The sequence below is a fragment of the Cyrtonyx montezumae genome, unplaced genomic scaffold (genome assembly GCF_038088225.1).
Source record: "Cyrtonyx montezumae isolate F1298 unplaced genomic scaffold, pur_monq_1.0 scaffold_32, whole genome shotgun sequence".
Taxonomy (NCBI): Eukaryota; Metazoa; Chordata; class Aves; order Galliformes; family Odontophoridae; genus Cyrtonyx; species Cyrtonyx montezumae.
Window position 1 is genome coordinate 5,904,827 of NW_027072037.1, and position 21,866 is coordinate 5,926,692.

At 45.4% G+C, this 21,866-nt stretch overlaps 1 protein-coding gene across 2 annotated transcripts in view; it reads right to left on the reverse strand.

The window, feature by feature from the left end:
* Window positions 1-21,866, reverse strand: part of PRKAG2 (protein kinase AMP-activated non-catalytic subunit gamma 2) — a 188,857-nt gene that overhangs the window by 74,989 nt on the left and 92,002 nt on the right. The window contains exon 1 of one of the 2 annotated variants that reach the window (XM_065744937.1): window positions 13,117-13,225. The exons of the other annotated variant lie outside the window; for it this stretch is intronic. Within the exon in view, the coding sequence (XP_065601009.1) occupies window positions 13,117-13,222 (106 nt within the window). The 5' untranslated portion in view covers window positions 13,223-13,225. Of the gene's footprint in view, window positions 1-13,116; window positions 13,226-21,866 lie in introns of those variants that run through there. 2 annotated transcript variants of the gene reach the window in all.

Here is a 21,866-nt window from a genome sequence, read left to right on the forward strand (position 1 = left end):
AAATGCACTGTTCTCATCTCTGCATTCAGCAGCATCTGCCCTCACTGTGAAATTGAAGATGGTTCCACGTGTCTGCCTGCTTTTCCCAAACGTGTGATGCAATGTCATATTCAAAGGGACGCAGTTCCCACAAAAAATCCCATTGCCTGAATTTCTCAGCTTGCTCTGGCTCACCCCTCTCCCTGCTGACATGGCCAAAAACCAGTTCAAAGAAACAGGCTTTCACAGTCTGCTTCTTCTGGGCATCAAGCAAGACTGTTTACCTGTTTCCCAAACTCGAGCCTGCTGGTTTTCCCCTTTGCTTCTGTGGCCTCAGAAAGAGAAAGAGCTATAAAAGTGGGAAAACCCCCACAAAATTAACGTGGGAGATTTGAAACCACTGCAGAACCAGAGGCAGCTTTTCTGCCCTGGTGTCTAGACTCCACATTGCCCATTTAAATGTGGAATACTCAAAAAACTGTGGGCTCATCTCTCCAGGATGGGCTGGACATGAAATCACAAGGGATGGGTGAGCTGAAATTTCCTGAAATTTCCTTCCTAGATGAATGTCCTTGCTGCTTGGTCAAGTAGGGATAGTCACTATGACTTTGCATCCAAAAGAGGATAAAAAGGGTGTGAGCTCATCACAGAGTTAGCAATTTGTTCTCATTTCAAGGGAATCCTCATTATTCTTCTGCCTTATCTTTCTGACAACCCTGATGGCAAAGCTCTTCCACTCTGGTGCTCAAAATCTCTTCCTGAAACAAAAGGAATGCACTATTAATAGCTGTTTCTGATGAGCTTTTAAGAGCAAGGAGGAAAGCTGGCTGAAGTTCTGCCTGGCCTCCATGGGGCAGACCAGGTACTTCTCCCAACCCCCAGGGAGGGCAGCAGCCTCTGAGTGCCCCACAGCTTCTAAGAGGCTTCAGATCCCTCAGAGTCTGTCTGTGGGACATGGTTATTCACTGCTTGGCCTGGGAAGACACTGAGCTCTCCAGTCCTCCCATGGAGCCTCAGACATTACCTAAAGTTAGCCCTATGAAGCCCACAGCACAACAGCACCGTGTCTGGGTGAGCACCTAGAACATCAGCTGGAGCTGTAGGACAGCTGAATTTTGCTCTTCCACATGTGTTCCTGTCAACGGTTTACATGACAGTTCCCATGCTCATTCAAAGCACTGAGCACCTGGGAGAGGACCAACCACGTGAACATAAGCCCACTGTGGTTAATAGGACCAAAAGTGTCACAGTGTGCATCGTGTGGCAAAGCTAAACCCGGGAAGTGTTGCTGGGAGATGAAAATAACCTGAATGAAATACACGAACCTACTGAGATTCTTTTTGATGCTGTGGAAGTCATCATTTGAAACATGGTCCTTTTCACAACAGGTAAAGCCAAAATGATTGTTTATAAAAGAAAATGCTTATGAAACAAGTGGTAAATTAAAAAATAAAAGGAACTCGTTACCAAAGTATTACGCCGGGTAACTAAGCCCCTGTTCAGCAGAAAGTCACCCTCTGTCCCTCTACGTGTCACAAAATGATTTAAATTGAAATATATATATATATATATATATGCAAAACCCTCTGCAGATGCAGGTGGCCACATGATGAGCAGTGCGTGCTGATGGGAGGATGTGGGTGGGCATAACTGAGCACAGAACGCTGCCTGTGGGTATGCAAACCAAAAACTGTCACTTACACGGCTGAAAGTGTCCTAGAGCAAACAAACATGAGTTTGTAACCCAAGCAGAAGCCATAGCTTGTCCTGCCCTCACGGGTCTTTGCAAGGCAGGTGAGCCATGAGCCATACAATGCAAATGTGCACAACAAAAGTAGACCAGCAATGTTGATGTGAGTTAGAAGCTTCATCCCTCTGTGGCTCAGGCTCACCCTCTTCTGTACAAAGGTGAAACAAATCCCAAACACACTATTGCTTCCCCCCTTTAAGCAGACCATGGTGCATTACTGTGGATATAGGAAATGGATCAGACTCTTCAGAATGCTACAATAAAATCTCCATATTGAAATACTTAGGCAAAAGTTGTTCTGGGTAAGTAATGCTAAGAATGTTAAGGTCACATACAATTATTCTTCAATCAGGACTTTTTTGTACTCCTGCTACAGTCTCCCAGGACATCCCCTTGTTACCCTCTTACTCTATGGAAGATAATGACTGTTTTGTGTTCCTTGCCTTTGCTGGTAGAATCATGGAATAAAATCATGGCATCATAGAACTGTGAAGGTTGGAAAAAAACACAAAGATCACCAAGTCCAACCACCAACCAACTCATCCTCACCATGCCCACTGACCACAACCTGCAGTACCACATCTAGAACACCTCCAGGGACAGTGACTCCATAACCTCCCTGGGCAGCCTGTTTCAGTGCATTGCCACTCCTTTGGAGAAGACATTCTCCCTAATATCTAACCTGAACCTCCCATGGTGCAACTTGAGGCCATTCTCTTTTGTTCTATTGCTGTTACTTGGGAGCAGAGGCTGACCCCCATCTTGCCACAGCCTCCTTTCAGGCAGTTGTAGAGAGCAATGGGGTGTCCCCTGGGGCTCCTTTTCTCCAGATGAAACCATCTCAGTTCCCTCAGTCACTCCCCATAGGACTTGCCTTTGCTAGCATCAGCTTCCTTCACTACCACTGCCAGCCTGAATTTGTGAGAGCTGATTTCTTCCCTGTGAATGGGTGCAAAAAGAAAATAAGAAGCAGCAAACCTGACTCAGAAGAATCACTGCAGGGGCTGAGCACCATCCCCCCCAGTACAGCCCCAGTGGTGACAGACCTGCTCCCAGCCACAAAGCAGCCTTAAGTCACCTCAGAACCTTGTTAGAAACCTCTGCGTGTGAGCAGGAGTCAGCTGGGGTGAAATACAATCCAGCAGTGCAGTGAAGACAACTCCAATTTGCATCTGCTACAGTAATTCCTCTTCTTGTAACAACTCATTTTCCTGAGCAGCCTCTCATAGCAGCTTTTAAAACCACATCAGTCAGATTTCTTTTGTCAAGCCTTTGCAGGAGGTTCAAAAGAGGTCTTAGGAGACTGAGGGCATGGAGAGAAACAGTGCATCATCCTATCATTTCCCTGCAAAATAATACATTTTAATATTATTCAGCTATTTCATTCGCAAATCCTTCAGAATGCCAGAGCACACACAGAGCTGGGGCGCATTCCTGCGTTTCTCATCTCATCTTCCTGGTTAACAAGAAGGCATTTCCTCAGTGTCTTTGGAGAGGATATTATTGCACAGAACATAATCAGCTTCCCCTGCATCTTCTTGTCCTGATGTGTTCCTTTTACTGGTAGATAATGGAATAAATCCAGGATTTCCATGTTGAATTCCTTTTTCCAATCTACCAGTCAACATTCTGTTTTTGCCAACACTGTGTGCTCCTCAGACTCTTACATCACAGGGAGATAAGCTCTTGTGTCTTAGTTCCTTGTCTTCCAGCTGCCATCTCAGCCTGGAGGAGCTGTGGCACTCTGAGCATGCAGGGCTCAGCTGGGGAAGGTTTGGGCTGGGTGAGCAGCCTGAATTTTAGAAGCTTTTCTCCTCCTACAAGCATGAAGACATGTGTGTCACCCAGGGCTGTGAGTAAATTTGGGTTCAGATTTTGCTGAAATTGTTCTGCCCATCACTTCTAACCTCATTTGTGTCTGCTCTACACTTCACACCTACCCTCTGCATCCAGCTTCCCCTCTGCATCATCAGCCTTTTTCTTTCTCTCATTGCACCTTGATAATTATAGTCAGAATATGGGGAGACTGGAGTGAAGGAGGGTTTAGGCTGAGAATACAGAGGCTGGCCAGAGGAATAACTGGGCAGCAAACAGATTGCCCAACAAGGGAATTAATAATAACATAGGATATCTGAGGCAGTGTGGGGAGCTCAGAGTGAGGCTCCCCTTGCAGTTACTTTCACAACTTGATGGGATTGACTAATAACACCAAAATCAAACAAAACCCAACTCATTTGCACATACAAATGTGTTTTTTTTTCCATCAGCTAGAGGAATGCAAATGCCATGCAGCCTTTCCATTGTCTCACACGGTTTGGTTGATTATCACACCTCTAATTCCAGTTCACACACTCCACACAGCACGTTCTTATTATGGATGTGCTGCTGACATGTGCAAAGGCTGATTAGATAGTGAGACAGAAGTCAAGGAAATAATAAGTACACAACTCCGCTTATTAGAGATTTACTGTAGGAGCTTGTGTTCAGAGCTTGATCTCTGCCCTTTCTGAGCAAAAATGTTTCAGCTATGAGTGAAATCTTCCAGATAGATAAAACGCATCACAGTACTTTTCAGGTTTATCATTCTGCCATCTGTCAGATAGTGAACTATTCCTCACTATCTTTATTGTAGCCCTTACAAAGCTACCTTCCTAATCCTATCAGTGGGATGAGAAATGCTTTTGCCTTCGTATGCTTGTCTCACCTTGCAGATGTACCCACTCTCTGTAGTCAGACCAGGAAAAAACTGCCTCATGAAGACCAAGCACACAGTTTTTCATGTGAGTGGCCTGAAAAGAGAAGTCTTCTGGTTATGTGCCACAGGGGACAGTCTACACAGGTGAATGGATGGACCTTGTCCCAATCAGTTATGGGCTCTGCTCAAAGGCACCTTCGTATCACAGAGGTCCAGACAGACTCCAGGCCATGCACTGCAATAGGTAATCATGGGTTTCTGCAGGATCAGTCTCAAAGAGGACTCCACAGAACTACAAAAGATGTAGAAAAGGATGACAAGGTTGATCTAAGGTGTGAGACAACGTTTCAGATTAGGAAAGATGAGTGAAGGAGTCAGGATTGGGGTAAAGATGGCAAAGAGGGAAGGGAGCATCAGAGGAAAACTCAAAACAAAAGCTCGAAACAAATGTAAGGGAATATTCCTGACATGTCATGTTCTTCAATTGCAGAACAAAATAGGTACTACAAGTTTGGTTTTGAAAAGCCATGGAAGAAAAGGTTTTGAAAGGTCATGGAAGGAAAACTCATCAGGGTTACAAAACACCAGCTCTAGCTCAGGACGTGAGCCACAAAGTGCAGGATGTTGGGAGAGTGTAACAGGAAACCTCCTCATATTCCTGTCCTGCTCTCACACTCCTCCATGTATCTGTGTTACAGAAAGAGACTGATCTGGATGGATGGTTGGCCTGACTTGGTACATCCATGCTTCTATTTGAAGTGAAAATGAGTTTCAAAGCAAAGCCAATAATAATGTATCCTACCTCTAAACAAGAGATGCCCTTACTGCAGTCCCAAATACAATTATCATAAAATACTTCATTTTCTACTGTTTGTAAGATGATATTAATATACAGTACTCTTTTAAAGAAATGGCATAATCTACAGCTGAGTGAATAACACAAAGAGTTACCCAAATTGGCAACCAAACCTCCCACTCTGCAAGGCAGCTGTGGGTCCATAGGTGCTGGTGCTCAGCTCCCAGTAGCCAAAGGTCTGTGACAAGGCATTGAAACAAGACATTAAAAGATGTCAGACATTACACTTCATTTGCAGAAGCACCAACTGTCTCTGAGTATTTAACAGCTTTTAAGGTCGAACCCTTCTTTTGTGTTTATTCTGAATTCGTTGTTGGGGGGGGGGAGGTCAGGGTGCTGTTTTCAGAAGCATAAAGGATCAAGACCAAACTTACACGGCCTGTTTATTGCAAGGTACTGCAACACCGGTGATGGGTTCTAACCTGCTGGATGCCTGACTCCTACCAGGAAAGAAGGTGAAGAGCAAGAAGCAAGGCAGCTGTATGCCTACTGCAAAACGTGCCTGGGAAGCAAGGAAAATCAGGAGCTCCATTACAGAGCAGCTGGGAGGCTGGAGCCCTTGGCATTAGCTGCTGGCTGATTCAGAATTTGCTCTAGAGTTATCCTGCACAGCAGTGGCTGCCATAGAGAGCCTCTAATGTCCCTGTTGTCTCCCAGGGCTGTCACAGCACTGCAAAGCCACCCTGGCAGCTCTTCAGCAGCAAGGGGACTCCAGCTATTCCCCATCCCTGCATGGAGAACAAGCCTCCAACGCTGTGATTTTTTGGGTCTAGTTTTCCTCTTGCTCAGGAGGACTTTCCCTTCCACTTATGCATCCTCACAGGTCTCAGCTTTCAGCTGAGGGCAAGCACCAGTGGTCCTGACCCTACCCAGCTCCCTCCAGGGGAGAGGCAGCATCCCATGAGCTCCCAGGCAGTGCAGTAATTAAATTTAATGAGCTGCTCACTCATGTTCTTTGCAGCATGCTTTTGTTTCAGCCAGCAGCTAACCCAGGCATTTCTCTGCCATCCCCCTGGTCAGGAATGGTTTTGTCGTTCTTGAGCATGACAAGGTTTCTGTGTTAGCCTCCACATCTCAAGCTTAGTCTTGCTGCCAGGATTTCCTGTATGGAGCTTGCTCTTTACAGGAGCTTCCAGTGTTTATCTGGGGGAAAATCTGTAATGATTTACACTATGGCCCCTTGTTTCACAGCCCTTCAGTTTTGGGTTCATATGACTCCATGCTTTTAGAAAAAGAAAGTAGCCCAAATCTGACAGCTACCCTCAGCTCGTGCTCTCTGGGGATGTACAAGTCCTTGAGGAGATGTGCACAGTGACCACAGTCCAGTTGCTCTCACCTCCTTCTCCCTTTAAGCCAGACAAGAGCTCTGGGGGTGCTCACTGTCCCCAGACAGTGGTGACAACAGGCACAGGGTAGCCTGTGAGCTTCACATTACCAGTGAAATCAACAAATTATTTCACTCTAAGAGTTACATTTCTCTTCTCACACCTTTATGCCTCCTTTTGGGAATGCATTGAGAGTTTCTGCTCACTTCGCAGTGCCACTTCTTCATAGCCCAAAAACTGATTAAGAAGAGCACCCAGTGAAGAGGTGTAGGATATGGTGCAGATCCCCAGATGGTGTAAAAGCAGAGAATGTCCAAAATATGTCATAATAAATTAATTGACATTTTCCTTGCAGTAATATGCATTCAGATTGAACAGAATTGAGCTCTCTCTCTCACTATCATCCATCTGCTCAGGTGTTCCTTTGAGATGCTGTATGCTACCACAGCAGACTGCTTATCTCAGCCCTAGGAAGACAAGCAATTAAAAATATGAAATAAAAATAATGCTCACAGTGCAGAGGGTAGGGGCAGCTAAATGCCTTCAGATCTCAGTATCAGCTGTGCTGTCAGCCCAAATGGGTCATTAAAACAGTCTGTCCTTTTATCAGGAGCAAATTCACTGACTGATAGTGCTGAATGCACAGTGCTGACTGCAGCCACCTCTGGTAGCTCAGCTGAGTGCCGTACACACCGGGTGGGATTTGTGAGCTGTCTGAGTAGATGTGTTTCTTCTTCCACCCACCAAAGGCATTTCCAGTTGGTTCTGTAGCCCTTTGAGTGTGGAACAAGCTTTCCATCTTGTTGCTGTTTTGATTTTGTAGCTATTGCGCTGATAAAAAAAGCAACGTATACCCTCTGCTAAAGCCTCAAACCTATCGATGCTGTGGAATGCCTGAATTAAATAGATTCCTCTCAAATACATGTTTTACATGATAGATTATGTGTAAGTGGTTTCAAATGCTCCACCCTTCAGTCAGATGTTGACTGTGCAGCTTCCACTATCACTGCCCCTTTTGATTTCCTTTGGTTTCCCTATTGGAGACCAAAGAGATGCATTTTTAGTGCCAGGGCAGGTTATGTGAGGAGCTGCTGTAGTGGCAGGTCACTGATAAGACCTTCCAACTGATCAGTGGGGATGTCACCCCATGGGGCAGTGCTCAGCTCAGAGCTGCCTTGAGGACCGTCCTGGACTCTCCAGGTCATGCTTCATTTATATCAACCAGCCAGAATGCAGGCTTTAATGCTAGGTGCCATCTGCTTGAAACACAGACCACACAATCATGGAATGGCTTGGGTTGGCAGGGACCCCAAGGATCATCAAGTTCCAATCCCTCTGCCACACGCAGGGCCACCAACCCTGATCTGGTCTCAGGTTCTCAGCAGTCTATGCAGACATGTCCACTGACAATCTCCAAAGGGGACCCCAGGTGCTCTCTGCTCTGAAATGTATCCTGTTACCCCAATTGGATGCCAGAGGACAGACATCTCTTGATGGAGTTCAAGAAGCATCTGGACAACACTCTCAGACACAGAGTTGAGTTTTGGATGGTCCTGCTTGGAGCCAGGAGCTCATCTTGGTCATCCTTGTTTTATCCTTCCAACTTGGGGTATCCTATGGTTCTGTGATTCATTACATCTTCCTCCCGCTGCCTGAGATGCTCTAAGTCACAACCACATGATGCCAGCAGAAAGCAGCAGAGCTCACATGCCCTCCACTCCCCACAGTAGCACTGCTAGATTGGTAGGACTTGTCCCAGGAGTCTCTTATGCCCCATCATAGGTCTTGTATGGACTGAAATAAAGCCATGAGGCCAGACAGGCAGGATCTGTTGAACAATCCAGTTACTGTTGCTCTGAGCATTTCAAAAGGCCTCTTGTTCCCCTGCTGAGAACACAGCCTGGGGAAACAGCTGTTTTCCAGTGCCTGGAACAAACTCTGAAGAATCAACAGGATGTTCGTAATTAATATCAGCTAATTGTATCATCTCTCTTCAAGCTAAGTCACTCTAACTTTACCCAGGGAGGAGCAGAGAAAGGACAAGCTAAGATGGGAACTCCTCTGTGCCAGTGTGCTGGGCTATGTCCCTGAGCCAAGCGTGGCTGTGTGACCTTTCCAGCCCAGCCAATTCCTGCCAGCTGCTCCTGGAGCAGTGTCTCACTCTTGAGACCTAAACCTTCGCATCTCAGCATGAATCTGCAGTGACAATAAAACAGCTCAAACAATTGTGAGGTGAGTTCAGGAACCTCTGAGTCCTTGAACTGCTTTCAGGTTGGACAAGAATGAAGGGGAAAGTGGTAAACAACCGAATCCTAGCAATTCCAGGGACATGCTGGTCCCATAAGCCTGGCAAACAAACTGCCTGAACAACACCTTTTAAATTGCACTCCTGGGCAATTCACTGAAACTTTGAGCAGGGAGTCAGTAGTCCCAAACATTGATTTCTCCCACCTGCTGAAATGCCACCGTCAAGAGCAATTTCGTGATGTCAAAACAGATTTGTGCTTGAATTTTGCTTCTGAAGCCTGGCATTTGTAATAAAACTGTACAGAAATCCAGATAAACTGTGTCCTGGCTGGGCATGGTGCAAATCAAGCAGAAGTCAGTCTAGGATAACATCTTCTCATACAGTTATTCTTCTGAGAGTCAGAGCCATGAATAGCAAAGTACAAGTAGGAGGAGGCAAAAGAAGAGCGCTGTAGTACTCCCAATGGAGGCTGTAAAGATGAGAGTGCAGTTCTGATCACACGTGGAAATCATTAACCGCTGTGGATTCTCCTTCTCTGGAGATATTCAAGACCCATCTGGACACATACCTGTGTGAACTGCTGTAGGGCAGAGGGGTTGGGCTCAGTGATCCCTTGAGGTCCCCTCCAAGTGCTGCAATTCTGTGATCTGGGGATGTAAATAGAAATCCTGCAGCACTTGGCATGAAGACAATTCAGGCTGCATCATTAAGCTGTGATGTCACACATGCAAGTTCTATTTACCTTACTTCCTTTTGTCATAAAAGTAAGATTAACTATCATATTCTGAGATAACTGAGATGGTTTTCCAGACTCATATACCTATAGATATCATCTGCTTTTAGCAACAGGCTATGGCTGCATCTGCTTCAGCTCACAGTCAGTACCAGGCTCCCTTCTGTCTCAGCTTCTCCTCTTCCACCTCCTTTCCTCTCACGCTTGCATTTTGCAGCTCTATGCAGTATTTATCCCAACCTTTGCTGTTAGCTTCTCTTTCAGAGAGAATGATGCCATTTGAATTGCAGCAGAATTAAAATACGCCTAAGACAGGAGAGAAATGAAGTACGTGTGCATCTGTGTGTGGGAGACAAGGCCCTGCACCAACCAGGACTGCAGCCAGAGACTCCCAAAACAGGAGCTCTCTCTGGCAAAACCAGGCATGGACTCCAAGCCAGGCAGCCCCATGGGATCCCAGCCCTGCTGGTTTCATGGACACAAGTGCTTCAGAATGAGTATTTACAGAAAGCAGCAGCACAGGGACTATAGAGGATGGGGGCAGAAATTGGTTTTGAAAATAAGGTCTCAGGCATTTCATGCTTTGTCACTGCTTTTCTTCTTCCTGACAATCAACCACAGAAATTTCACAGCTTCCACATCCTGGAGCTCTCTGCAGTACAAGATTAATCAGCGCTGATCAACCAGGGCTGCACATTATCTAAAATCCCTGTCAGCTCAACAGAGCATGAAAACCAGGAGAGAAAATCATTAACAAACCAAAGCAGTCTCAGTTTCTCATGCCTGATGGTTTTAGCTGGTTCTAAAGAGCAGCACGATTTTAGGTTTCTGTGCAGTTCTTTTACAGCAGTCACTGGGTGGCCAAGGAAATGGCCCCGAGCTGCACCAAGGGAGGTTTAGATTGGGTACTGGGAAGAATTCATTCCTTCACGTAGAGGGTGGGCAGGCATTGCAATGGGCTGCCCAGGGAGGTGGTAGGGTCCACATTGCTGGAGGTATTTAGGAGATGAGTGGATGTGGCACTAGGGACCATGGTTTAGTGATGGGATCAGGTAGGTCAGGTTCACGGCTGGACTTGGTGATCTTGATGATCTTTTCCAATCTAAATGATTCTGTGGTTTACAACCTAGAGGAGAAGACATTTCCACATGGGCTGAGCCTCACAGCTGCTTTAAAGTTGTTCTAAAACACAGCAAGTTGGGGATGCACTCCTCTCCTTCTCACAGGGACAGACAGAGCAGTGTAGCAGGAATGCACATTTGCACATGTATGTATGGGGTCTGAGACTGATTTCAGCAAGCAAACTCCTAATTTAGCCCCAATTTGGACCCAAATGATACCTGTCCAGCACACTCACAGAGAAGGAGCCCTCAGGACTGCTGAGGGGGTCCTTCCCTCAGCTAGGACAGCTAGGCCTGCCTTGAGCCCTTGGTACTGGCTCACTGGGCCTCAGCTTTGTCCCCTACAATTCAAATCTACACATTTTGAGAGAGGCAAGGTGCACGCTGAGCAGCTCCTGGGCAGCTCAGTGAGGCCAAAGGCATCCAAAGTGAGTGGTCTGAGGCACAACATCAGTGCACTACTGCTGCCTGAGAGGCAGAGGGGTTTCTGCGATGGACACAAGGAAGAAACTGCACCTTTTGCATGTGTTATTCAATCTGTTGTGGAATGGATGGGCGGCATTTAAAGGGCAGAGCAGTGAGCCTCACCAGGGCCAGAGAGCTGCTCCCTTCAGAAATGCCAGGGAGCCTATCCATTACAGCACGCTGCCCTACAGCAGCTAATGGCCCTCCTGCTCCACAGGCAGCAGTGGGGAGGAAGAAACTTTGCTGGGTCTCCTTCAGTCCCCTGGAGAGCTGCTCAGAAAGCATTCAGCAAGGTGTAATAGCAATGAGCTGCAGATTAAAACTAGTAAATAATGCAAAGCACTTTTTTTTTTTTTTTACTTTTCCCTGCAAATAAATAAGGACATTTGGGGTAAAAATAAAAAAAAAGTGTTAACCTGTTTCCCTAAAAGGAATCCAGACCTCGTAGGGATGGATGGATGGCAGAAATAATCCTGGCAGCAGTGGATCTGGGGGAAGCAGCAGCACAGACACAAATTATTTGGCTTTTCCCACTGCTGCGGCTTGATGGATCTCTGTTTGTGAATGCAGGCTGCAGGGAGCTGACCTGGCCACACTTTACAAGAGCAGTGGATACAGAGTGAATGGTATGCAGTGAACATTATACCTTCAATCTATTTTTCTAGAGCTGTCACAGACATTATAGGTTCACATAGCCAGCACTCTTGGGGCAGGATGGACTATTGTCTATGGAGAAGGAGAAGCAGCAGGTTTTGACTGCAGGGAAGCAGACCTGCAGCTGTGACCCATGCTCCCTGCAGGGAATCCTTTTGCAGATGTTGGCTATTCCCATCCCAGTGATGCAACACAAGAAGAGGGGGGAGCTATCAGCTCAAGGTGCCAGGAGAAACCCTCAAGCTGCTCTAGGGCATGGCAGAACAAGGCACAGTATACCTCAGATTCCAAAATATAGTTGTGCAAAACAGGAAAAAAAAGAGAAGTGTTCACTAGGACATCTTACAAATATCATGATTGGCCACTAAATAAATCACAAAACATCATATGATAGAAAAGCCATCTCTCTGGGTGGGCAGCCACTCAACCATCAACAGCAGCTCCGAGTCACTACATCTGTATGCCCTTCTCTGCACCACACATACAGACCACAACTCAAACTTTCCTAATCCTGCTGGATTTAGTGTTGTGACTTCAGAGTGACACAGCCTGAGCAAGAGCCTTGCAGGCCTGCTGTATGAGTCTGTCTCTCTAATCTCTGCCTGGTCCTGCTGACACTGTAACTCATTTTTAAACCCCTTGATCACAGGGCAGAAACTTTCAGCAGAACTCGTGGTCTTTGGGGAACCACGGTGCTGTGAACCAGCTACCACTGACAACATAGGAAATACATTTAACATCACCATTTCTCTGCTATTCTTTCTTAATCCAGATCCTGTTGTGTCCTGGCAAACATATCCTTCTGTGACACACAGGCTCAGCCCCTGCACTGCTGGTCACCTCTGTGTGACCAGGAAAGGTTTTTGGTTAACAGAGGTGCACTTCAAACACAATCACACTGCAGTCTGCAGTATCAGAAAGAAACATTTTTAAACTAATCAGACAGATAAGTGTTTCTTCTCTATTTAAAATCCACCTTTGGATGTACAGTGTTAGCCGTAACTCAGCAGTTAGTCACTGTTTTTCAGTGAAAATCACATTAGTCACAGTCTCTTTCTAATGGATTTTGTTGGGCTTACTGTAAAGCTGTAATATAGCTCTTTTCCTAAAGGTTATTTCTGCTCAGACATCCACCTCTGGTGCAAAGAAACATATGAATAACCCCCCTGCAACAACTGCACAACTCAGTCAGGGGAATTAGGAAGCACAAAACTTGCTCAATGACCTGATACCCCCACCCCCAAGGACCGACATCCCCTCGCCCCAACAGGAAGTATTGCTTATCCCTACCTAAGAGGCCACGAGGGTCAGACCAGCGTCTCTCCACACTTCTGTACTGCTCCTTCTTCTTCTTGCTCCCCCTGAAGCTCCCGAAACGCTTCATGAGCTGCAGCATACAGCCGCACAGCAGCAGCTGTCAGTCATGCCCCGTTGTGAAGAAATCACAGCTGTAATCCAAAAGTGGCACCAAGGGCAGGCAACGTGTCACCTGTACCCACAGACCACGGGCAAGAAGGTAAAACTCCAGGAGAACCGTGTGGTTAGGAGAAGAGGGCAGCTTGCTGGAAATTCAGCCCCAGGCTCTTGATTGTGGTCTTGGTGGAGAGGGGGCCCCCAGCAGGATGCTGAACCCAGCAGTTTGTAATTCCGGCGTGCAGGAACCAGCTGTGAGTAGTGGGATGGGATCAAAGTCTGCCCAGCTGGCAGCCCACGGCTGCCAGAAGCCTCAGAGAGTGGAACATTTCCCAGCAGATCCACTCATGCAGAAAGGGTCAGCGAGCGCCCGGTGAGCTCCCCTGTTTAACAACCACTAACCGTGCAGAGGCACCACGAGCCCTCTTGAAGGGGATTGTCATGTGCAGCTCAGCATGATGACTCTTTAAAAAGGCTGTAAAAGGAAACCACCCCTGTACAGACAATTCCTGGCACCAGGCGACCCGGGCACGCTCGCACCGTGCCATGACATCACCCAACTATTTTGATTCATGAGCGCGAGTTCTTCGCAGGGACAGCCCGGCCCCGCTGCCTATGGATGAGCTCAGAAGTGCCCAGCCCTCTGCAGCAAATGACAAACGGCCGAACGGGAGTGATCTGCCAATTCATAACAAGAACTGAAGCTGTTTCCAAAGCTACAGGCTGGACTTTCTCCAGCAACAAGACCTCCCTGTGCTATGCATGTCTATATGCTTGGCATAGATTCCCCGTTCAGATTTGCTGTCTGCAAAGCAGAAAGCACCTGGGAGAGCTGTTTGCGGCACACTGGAAATCTACTTCGTGGTCCTCTCAATGAGACAAGCATTCCATGGGTTGCTGCTCTTCCCTACAGGCAGGTGTGTATTATGGTAGGCTTTGTGCCCATACGTTTTGAGCTGTTTTTTAGGAACGAGGTGAGCGGTGCGGGCTAGAGTTTGAGCAGGTGGGAAGGGATGATGGCATTACCCAAGTCATAACCAAACTACCAGAGCAACAATTATCACAGAATCAGGATATCTTGAGTTGGAAGGAACCCGTAAAGATCTTTGAGTCTGAAACCTGGCTCCACACAGCAAAGCCCAAAAATCAGATCATAATTATGGTAAAAGTTCTATTAAATAGAAAGCTTTATCTCAAAGTCTCAGAGCCAACCTTTCCTCCAGCCATCACTGGAACCTGAGGCTCAGATCTTTCAAAAATCAAACACCACACTTCCATTCTAGAGTAATAGAGCCTTATCTTTTTAATACCTGGGATGAATTAAAGGCCTTATCACATTTTATTTCTCCAAAGAAACATACTTTTTCCTTTGTCCTCATGATTGCTCATGAATCTTAATATCCTTACAAAGATAAAGAAAAAATGGACAGGAATACTTTCAGCAACACGGATTGCTTGCAAGCTGTGGTCTCTCCTCAAGTCTCCCCTCCTTCAAAAAGCATTCCCTCTACTTCAAGTCTCCCCTCCTTCAAAAAGCATTCCCTCTACTTCAAGTCTCCCCTCCTTCAAAAAGCATTCCTTCCTCCTCAGTAGCCAAAAAACTGCTGAGAAGAATTTAACATCATCAGAAACCAAAAAAATTAAATCCCTTTTTAATGAGATAAAAATTGGTATTGCTTCAGCACAGAAACAGCCCCTTTTCAGTAGAGGCCAAGGCTAAAGAGGAGCTGATGACCTCTTCATACAGGGCCATTGCACTGGGAGGACTCATTCCCCCTTATTAAGTAAAGCAGCAAGACCCTAATGTTTCTGCACAGAGCTACCAGCAAATGAAATATAGTTTTGTGCTTAACAACCGACTTGAAGAGTAATTTGTTGAAAAAAATGCACTAAGTGCTTGGAGTATAATTATTTTGTCTCCCACTGCTAATGGTCTAACAGATAGTACCACATTTATACCAGCTACTACATCTTCTTAATTAGTGTATTGGAAGAATCTTGTATAACTAATAATGAAAAAGCTGGGCTTCAATGAGCTCCTTTGGGGCCTCTATGTTCTGGAGATTGAAAACACAAATGCCTTCCAAATAACCATGAAATGGACTCTTGTCAAGCTACTTTAAAGCCTCCAAGATTAGTTATAATACATCACACTTCCTTCATGCAGAAGAATCACACTGTCCCCTTCCAAAATGCATATGCAGGCTTGCTCTGAGAGGTACCAAGCACTGAACACCTTGATAAAATTCTGTCAGTTGAAAAAGCAAACAAAGTCTCAGGTCTGGTACAGGCATTACATGCTTCTATAACATCAGGCAACCCAAGTGAAGCAGCACCATGCCGACAGACTGTCCTTGCAGAGCAAGATGCTGAATCAGCATTTCATGGCAGGTTTCCCTCACAGTAATTCCTCCTGCTCCCCCTCTCCCCCTCTCAGCCCCTTCCTAGGAAGGCCCAGTGACGTAGTACTGTAGTCTGTGAAGATTCTGTCTCCCTCCCTGATAGGAAATAAAGATGTCACGGTTTTATGGATTTCCATCAGTATTCCATGATGGCATTGCATGAACTGATGGCAAGCAGCATGTGCCATCTGACTGCTCATTGGAGGCTTGAGACACAAAAACCAGTTCAGCCCTCTCCCAGAGGTGTGGGAGCTAAAAATACTTCAAATGCTGACATTTTGAACCATCTCACTGCCTGCCTTTTTAACAGAGAAGTAACCCAACGTACAAATGGAGCAGCAGAGCACAGGGCAGAGGGTGGGGACTGGTGAGTCTCAAGGGTTTGTGTGGTGTGAAAATGAAGAAAAAAAACAATATTTTCCTCTTCCAAATGGAAGATCTTCATTTGTATAAAACGAGAAGGCTACAAAGAAGGTGTATCCCCTTAGAGACAACTAAAGCTTCTGCTGGTTCGGACTCCAAATCAACAAACCTAATTATTTCCCTTTCTTTGCTGCTGAAATTTCTGTGTTCGGAGACCCCTCTGGTTTTGTCACAGCTCATAGAAATCAAAGAAAGTTCAGATTCACCCTCAGAAAAGTAAAACACAGCATTTTGCATTTTCACGTGTCTCGCATTTCACTGCTTTCTTCCCCTTAAAAATTTCCCTAAGCGGGAATGTTTCTGAATGTCCCTTCTCAGTTCTACGGGCAGATGTTTGCAGAGCTGTAATGACCAGCTATTGCCACTGGTACCAGGACACATCACAAGTCTCAGAAGAGCAGAATAATTTTAGCTATAACTGTATTTCATCAGAATAGTGATCTTGAAAAGTATTTCAAAACTATGTATACAGAAATGAGTAAATGACATCTCTGCTATATCTACATATATATATACATAACCATACTGCAAGTGATGCAATGCACAATAATAAAACGAACGTTTGCTGAACAACATTTGCACACCATTTGAGCAGACCATACAGCCTGCATTTCAAGGGGAAATACAAACTACCACTTTCTCCATCTGGTCCGAGTCCAGCTCACACCCCATAAAAGGACTGCAAGTTTATGACTCCAAGCTGGGCTCAATTACTTGCCATAATCATAACCAAGTGTTTCACTGTAATGAGTTTTTGCCTTTATCCTCCTTTATTATTATTTTTTTTTGGTAACACTTCATGCTGTTTTCACTGTGCATTAAGAAAGATTTCAATCTCGGAAGATGGCTGGAACTAAATTGGCTTTGAAAAATCTGAAAGTGAAATTTTACTTATTTTTCAAAGTCCTCAAGGTGCATTCTGGATTCCCCAGATTGCTTGGTAAATTACTTATAAATTACATGCTGGCAGCTTTGTGGTGCTTTTCTAACCCTCCTTTCCAGAGCTTATAGTACAAAGCAGCAGGAGCAGGAGGAGTGGTGATGGAAGCGTTGGCATAGCAGTGATTCCAATAATGAAAATACTGTATTTCAGGCTCAGCACCTACCCCCAAAGACCAATAATTTGGGACTGAAGGATACGATCCTATCCAAACAATAATTTCATCATTTTCCCCCATCCTACTAATATACCGCGGTGCATATGTTTGCAGCACTCACTTTTCTGGCAATTTCAGTTTGCAATGTGAAAAGCAGAGCTGTTCTTATTACACACTGCTATCTGGCTTAGCTCAAAACAGCCCTACAGTCTTTGATCCAGCAAGCACAGAATGTCTGGTGTGATGAACGCAGCTCCTAAAACGTACTAAGTTCTCAGTGAAAGGCAAATATCTCAGCAGTAACTTGTACTAAAGAAGAACAGTAGAAGCAGTGAAGATCCACGGAAGTATTTTTCCACTTGTGCCTTTCTCATCTCTTGTTGCCATCAAGCCCATCAACCACATCCACCCACAAAGCTTTGAGAAGGAGATGGGATTCACTGGGACTTGACGTATCTTCTCTTTGCCTTCTTCTTGCTCTTTTTTCTTTCCCACTTCCTCACCCTTCATGCGGGAGTGGAGCAGAATGAGTGATGTTAAAGTTATAGTGGGCTTTGTAGGGCTGAACAAAATATCCCTTTCACTTTAAATGACAGAAAAGCTCCTTCAAGACAGCACTGAATAGGTTTTAAATTGAACAGCAACAATTGAATAAATCACAGAATCGTAGAATGGCTTGGGTTGGAAGGGACCTTAACTAGGATGGCCAGCATTGCAGGAGTGAAATTTGTACCAATATCCCATAAGGAATGTCCCAAAATACAAGAGGCTAAAAATCAGAGCACCTCAAGTCTGCAGAAACATAGTCCTGCACTGAATTTGCCTTAGGAGATGTCTCCAAGCATCAACCTTACACCGACACAGGTGGTACTCCTTCCCTGCACAGCCACAGCTCCAACATTTGCAATTCATAAGCTGGTAAGAGCATCAATGATAAAACAGCTTCACACACATTTTACTGTAGTTTTAACATTTGTTAAATGCTGGCACAGTTCTCACAAGATACAACCCTCAGCAGCAAACACACACATCTGAGGCAACACCCTCATCCTAAAATCTGGACAGGGAGATGAGATTTCAAAGACATTTTAAATTCTGTATCCCTCTGTTCCCAACAGTGAGCAGACAAATCTGACAGCAAAAGCCAAGAAATTTACTAAAATGTAAAATGAGATGACAAACAGACTCTTTCTCTGGCTTGGCATTATTATTATCTACTATTTTCAGTTGAAAATATTTTTAAGTGTTCCTTAACAATAAAAAATGCAGACAGTGTAATTTTGGATTGACAGTCATCCCACAAATGACCCACTCCTCTGTCACAGTGAATATAAAGATTAAATAAAGGATAAACACAAAATTAGAGACAGTGAACAGCATCCTACTGGACACGTGAGACAACACAGACAATGCTGGCAGCAGAGAAGGTTGAACCACACCTTGAAAAGCAAAATACAGCAAATCCCATGGGGACAAACCCTTCCTGATGAGCCCCAACCTCCTGATGGAGAGCAAAGGAGTTGCCATCTGCCTGCCCCTTCTGCTCTTCTTAGCTGCTATCCCAGTGCACAAGACTCTGAGGACCATGCTCAGGTTCCTCTAATGTGATATTCATACGGAATGGATGTTTTCCATTGACTCTGAACTACTGACAACACAGTTTTGTCAACAGAAAAAGAGGGTCTTGAAGCTTGGGAGCAGAGGTGATTTGAATTGCTCCCTGAACTCAAACTCAGTGCTCACAAAATCCCAATGACCAGACTGGGTATCCACAGGAAAGGCTTCACCTACTTTCTGCATAGCTACCAAGCATGTACTTCAGTGACCCACTAAGGGCATCACACTGGCACAGATCCCAGCCCCGTGAACTATATGCAGGCAGAATGCCAAGAGGTGAAATTCCTAACGGATCATCCAACCCTGCATTGTCATTGCAGAGGGAGTGCCTGGGCTCCAGCCAAGGCATTAGAATAGAAAGAGAAATCCACCACGTGCAGGCAGGGACTGCACTGAAGTCCACCCCTGCGCGGCACCAGCTCCCTCGGTATGCAAGTTCAAGCCACCCCAAACAGATAGAGCAGCCCCTCATTTGCTGGCTATATGCAAAACAAGCAAATAATACAAGTGGCTTTAAAAAACCAACAGCTGCACAAAATCCAAAGAACTATTTTCACTTTTCTACCCCTACTTTTTTCTACCCCTGTATTTTTCTACAAATTAATTATTCAGATGCATCACTATTTGTAAACAAGAAAATAAAATGAAGCACAGTGCATGTGTTAACATCAGGACTAACTGAACGAGTGGCAAGCCATCCCTGTTAACTTCCTGAGACAAACATCCCAGGGAACACCACCGCCAAGCAGACCTGTCAGAGCATCTCTGGGTCCTCAGCAGGACAAGGTGAGCACCACGGCTCTGCAGCTTAGCACAGTGGGGAGAAACTTTCCCAAAGTCCTGCAGCAGGCTGGCACCAGGCTGGAGAGGAACAGAAGGGGATGGAGGTGTGTTGGGCATGGTGGCTCTGCTCCTTCCTCCGCAAGAACACGACATATTGCTTGAAACCACAGCGTGCACGCAGTGACTGTCTCATGCCCAAGCTCCAAAGGGATTACTGCAATTAGTGGCCTAGATTACTGGAGATCTGCCAGAGCAGATGGAAGTATGGAAGAGGAAATGTTCATAATCACATGCACAAGATCTGGAACAGAAATCATTCGATATCTTTCTGCTTTTTCTTTCCAGTTCTGAGGTGGGTTTTTTTGTTTGTTTGGTTGGTTGGTTTTTTGTGTGTGGGGTTTTTTTTTGTTTGTTTGTTTGTTTTGTGGGTTTTTTTTTTTTCACCCATGCAAAATACAGCAATTTTGTTGGCAAAAGAAACTTTACTGAGTTTCCAAGAGAGATGAAAGCACAGTGAGAAAGACAAACCCTGCAACTTACTGACATGGCAACTGAGGTACCTTAGCGATCTGCCATGGTACAGTAGGAACAAAGCCTGAGACAGGGAGTGTATAAAGGAAAGCTGGCACTGGTTTGACGTCTGCAATGAGCTAGAAACCACCCAAGCTCTAATTTGTTGATAATTCTACTGATTTGTGCAATTTGCAGTGACAAAGCTTGGAAAAAGGCACCCAACACACCCACGGCATCCAGTTTACAAGCTGCTGTGACTGCAGGAGCCACTCCTGTGATGGGAGTGAGTGAAGGGACAGCATGGGATGCCTTGGATGGCAAAAACTCCACTTTTATTTACTCTGTAAGTGGAAAGACCAAGCAGTGTCAAGTTCAGAGATGCTATATTTAGGACTGTGTAAAAAAAATCTCAGAGTGTTGGCCAGGACAAATGCAGACATGAACTAGAGGAGGGGTTCTGAGTTTTTCTTTAGGCCTAGATGATGGGAGGGCTGGAAATCTGAAAGCAACATGGCAGTAAGTGAATACTGCTGGAAAATCCATGCCTTACACTTCACAGACAACACCTGGCAGGAGAAATAATAAATGTCTGAAACCTGTCAACAAACACTTCCAACAAAGAGAATGAAAAAGCTATGGATCATGTCCCTGGGAGAGTGCCCCAGAGATGGAATGGCAAGAGGCAGCGGTAACTCTTGTGACACTCTTGTGAGTCAGAGGGCAGGTACCAGTGCTTGGGCTGACCCCAGCTTGACTCAGTTCCTAGAGCAATGCTTAAGAAAAGAAACTTCTGGAACGATTAAATTTCATTAAATGGTGATTCAGCTTAGCAATGCTTTGGCCCAATCACACTACCATTTTTACCTTGTAAAGCTCTCTTGGAAATGATATAAAGTAGTACCACAGATGACCAGAACTCACTGTACAGAGCCTTCAGGTTCCCAAATCTTGTCCAAGGACTAACTTTGTGCAGTGAGTAGAGTGCTTAAAGCAGAAAGCACTCTACAAAGCAGCCCAAACATAATTATCAGCTTCAATTCCAAGTCGATAATCAAAGGAGAAACTCAGCTTTATGGGTTACAAAGCTCTGGTTATCTCCAACAGCACAAAACCCTGTCATTGCATTTTCTGCTCTGCCCTGAAACCACACATCTGTAGTCCAGCAGGGTGCAGGCTGCTATGATCCTGGCTCTGAGTCCAGCTTACCTAAAAAAAGCCTGGAAAACCAGGCTTGAATGCTTTTGTTGTTGTTATTAATTAATACATTTGTGTGGGGAAAAAAAAAAAAAAGAGCAAAGCCAAATCACAGCTCCCTGTCATCACCTTGGAAGCTTGCAATAAGACCTGGCATGTCTGACAGTGACATTATTTGTGTGTGACTGGAGCAAAAATACACTAGAACCTCTGTGCTAACAGACAGGAAAAGAAATCATGGCTCCAAGCAACATATTCCTGTAAACCAGGTAGGCTGTTTCCAGATATAAGAAAATACTGGCAGAGAGGGCAGAGGAGGTGAGCAAGGAACACTGAAATGGGGCTGAGAGATGAGTTCAGAGACTCCAGCTTTACTCTCAGTTCTGTTAGTGAGCCCAGGGCCCCATCCAGCCCTTAGGACCTACAGGACAGAGGCAGAAGTTGCTGCTAAATCTCTTAAATCCCTAATGTACACTGTCTCTGTCCAAGGGAGAGGACCAGGAATTGGGAAACAAAGTGTCTCAGACACAGAGAAACAGGGCAACTCCTGCCCAGGCACACACTCACTAATGGCTTTTCTTCCCCTGCCACACTCTGG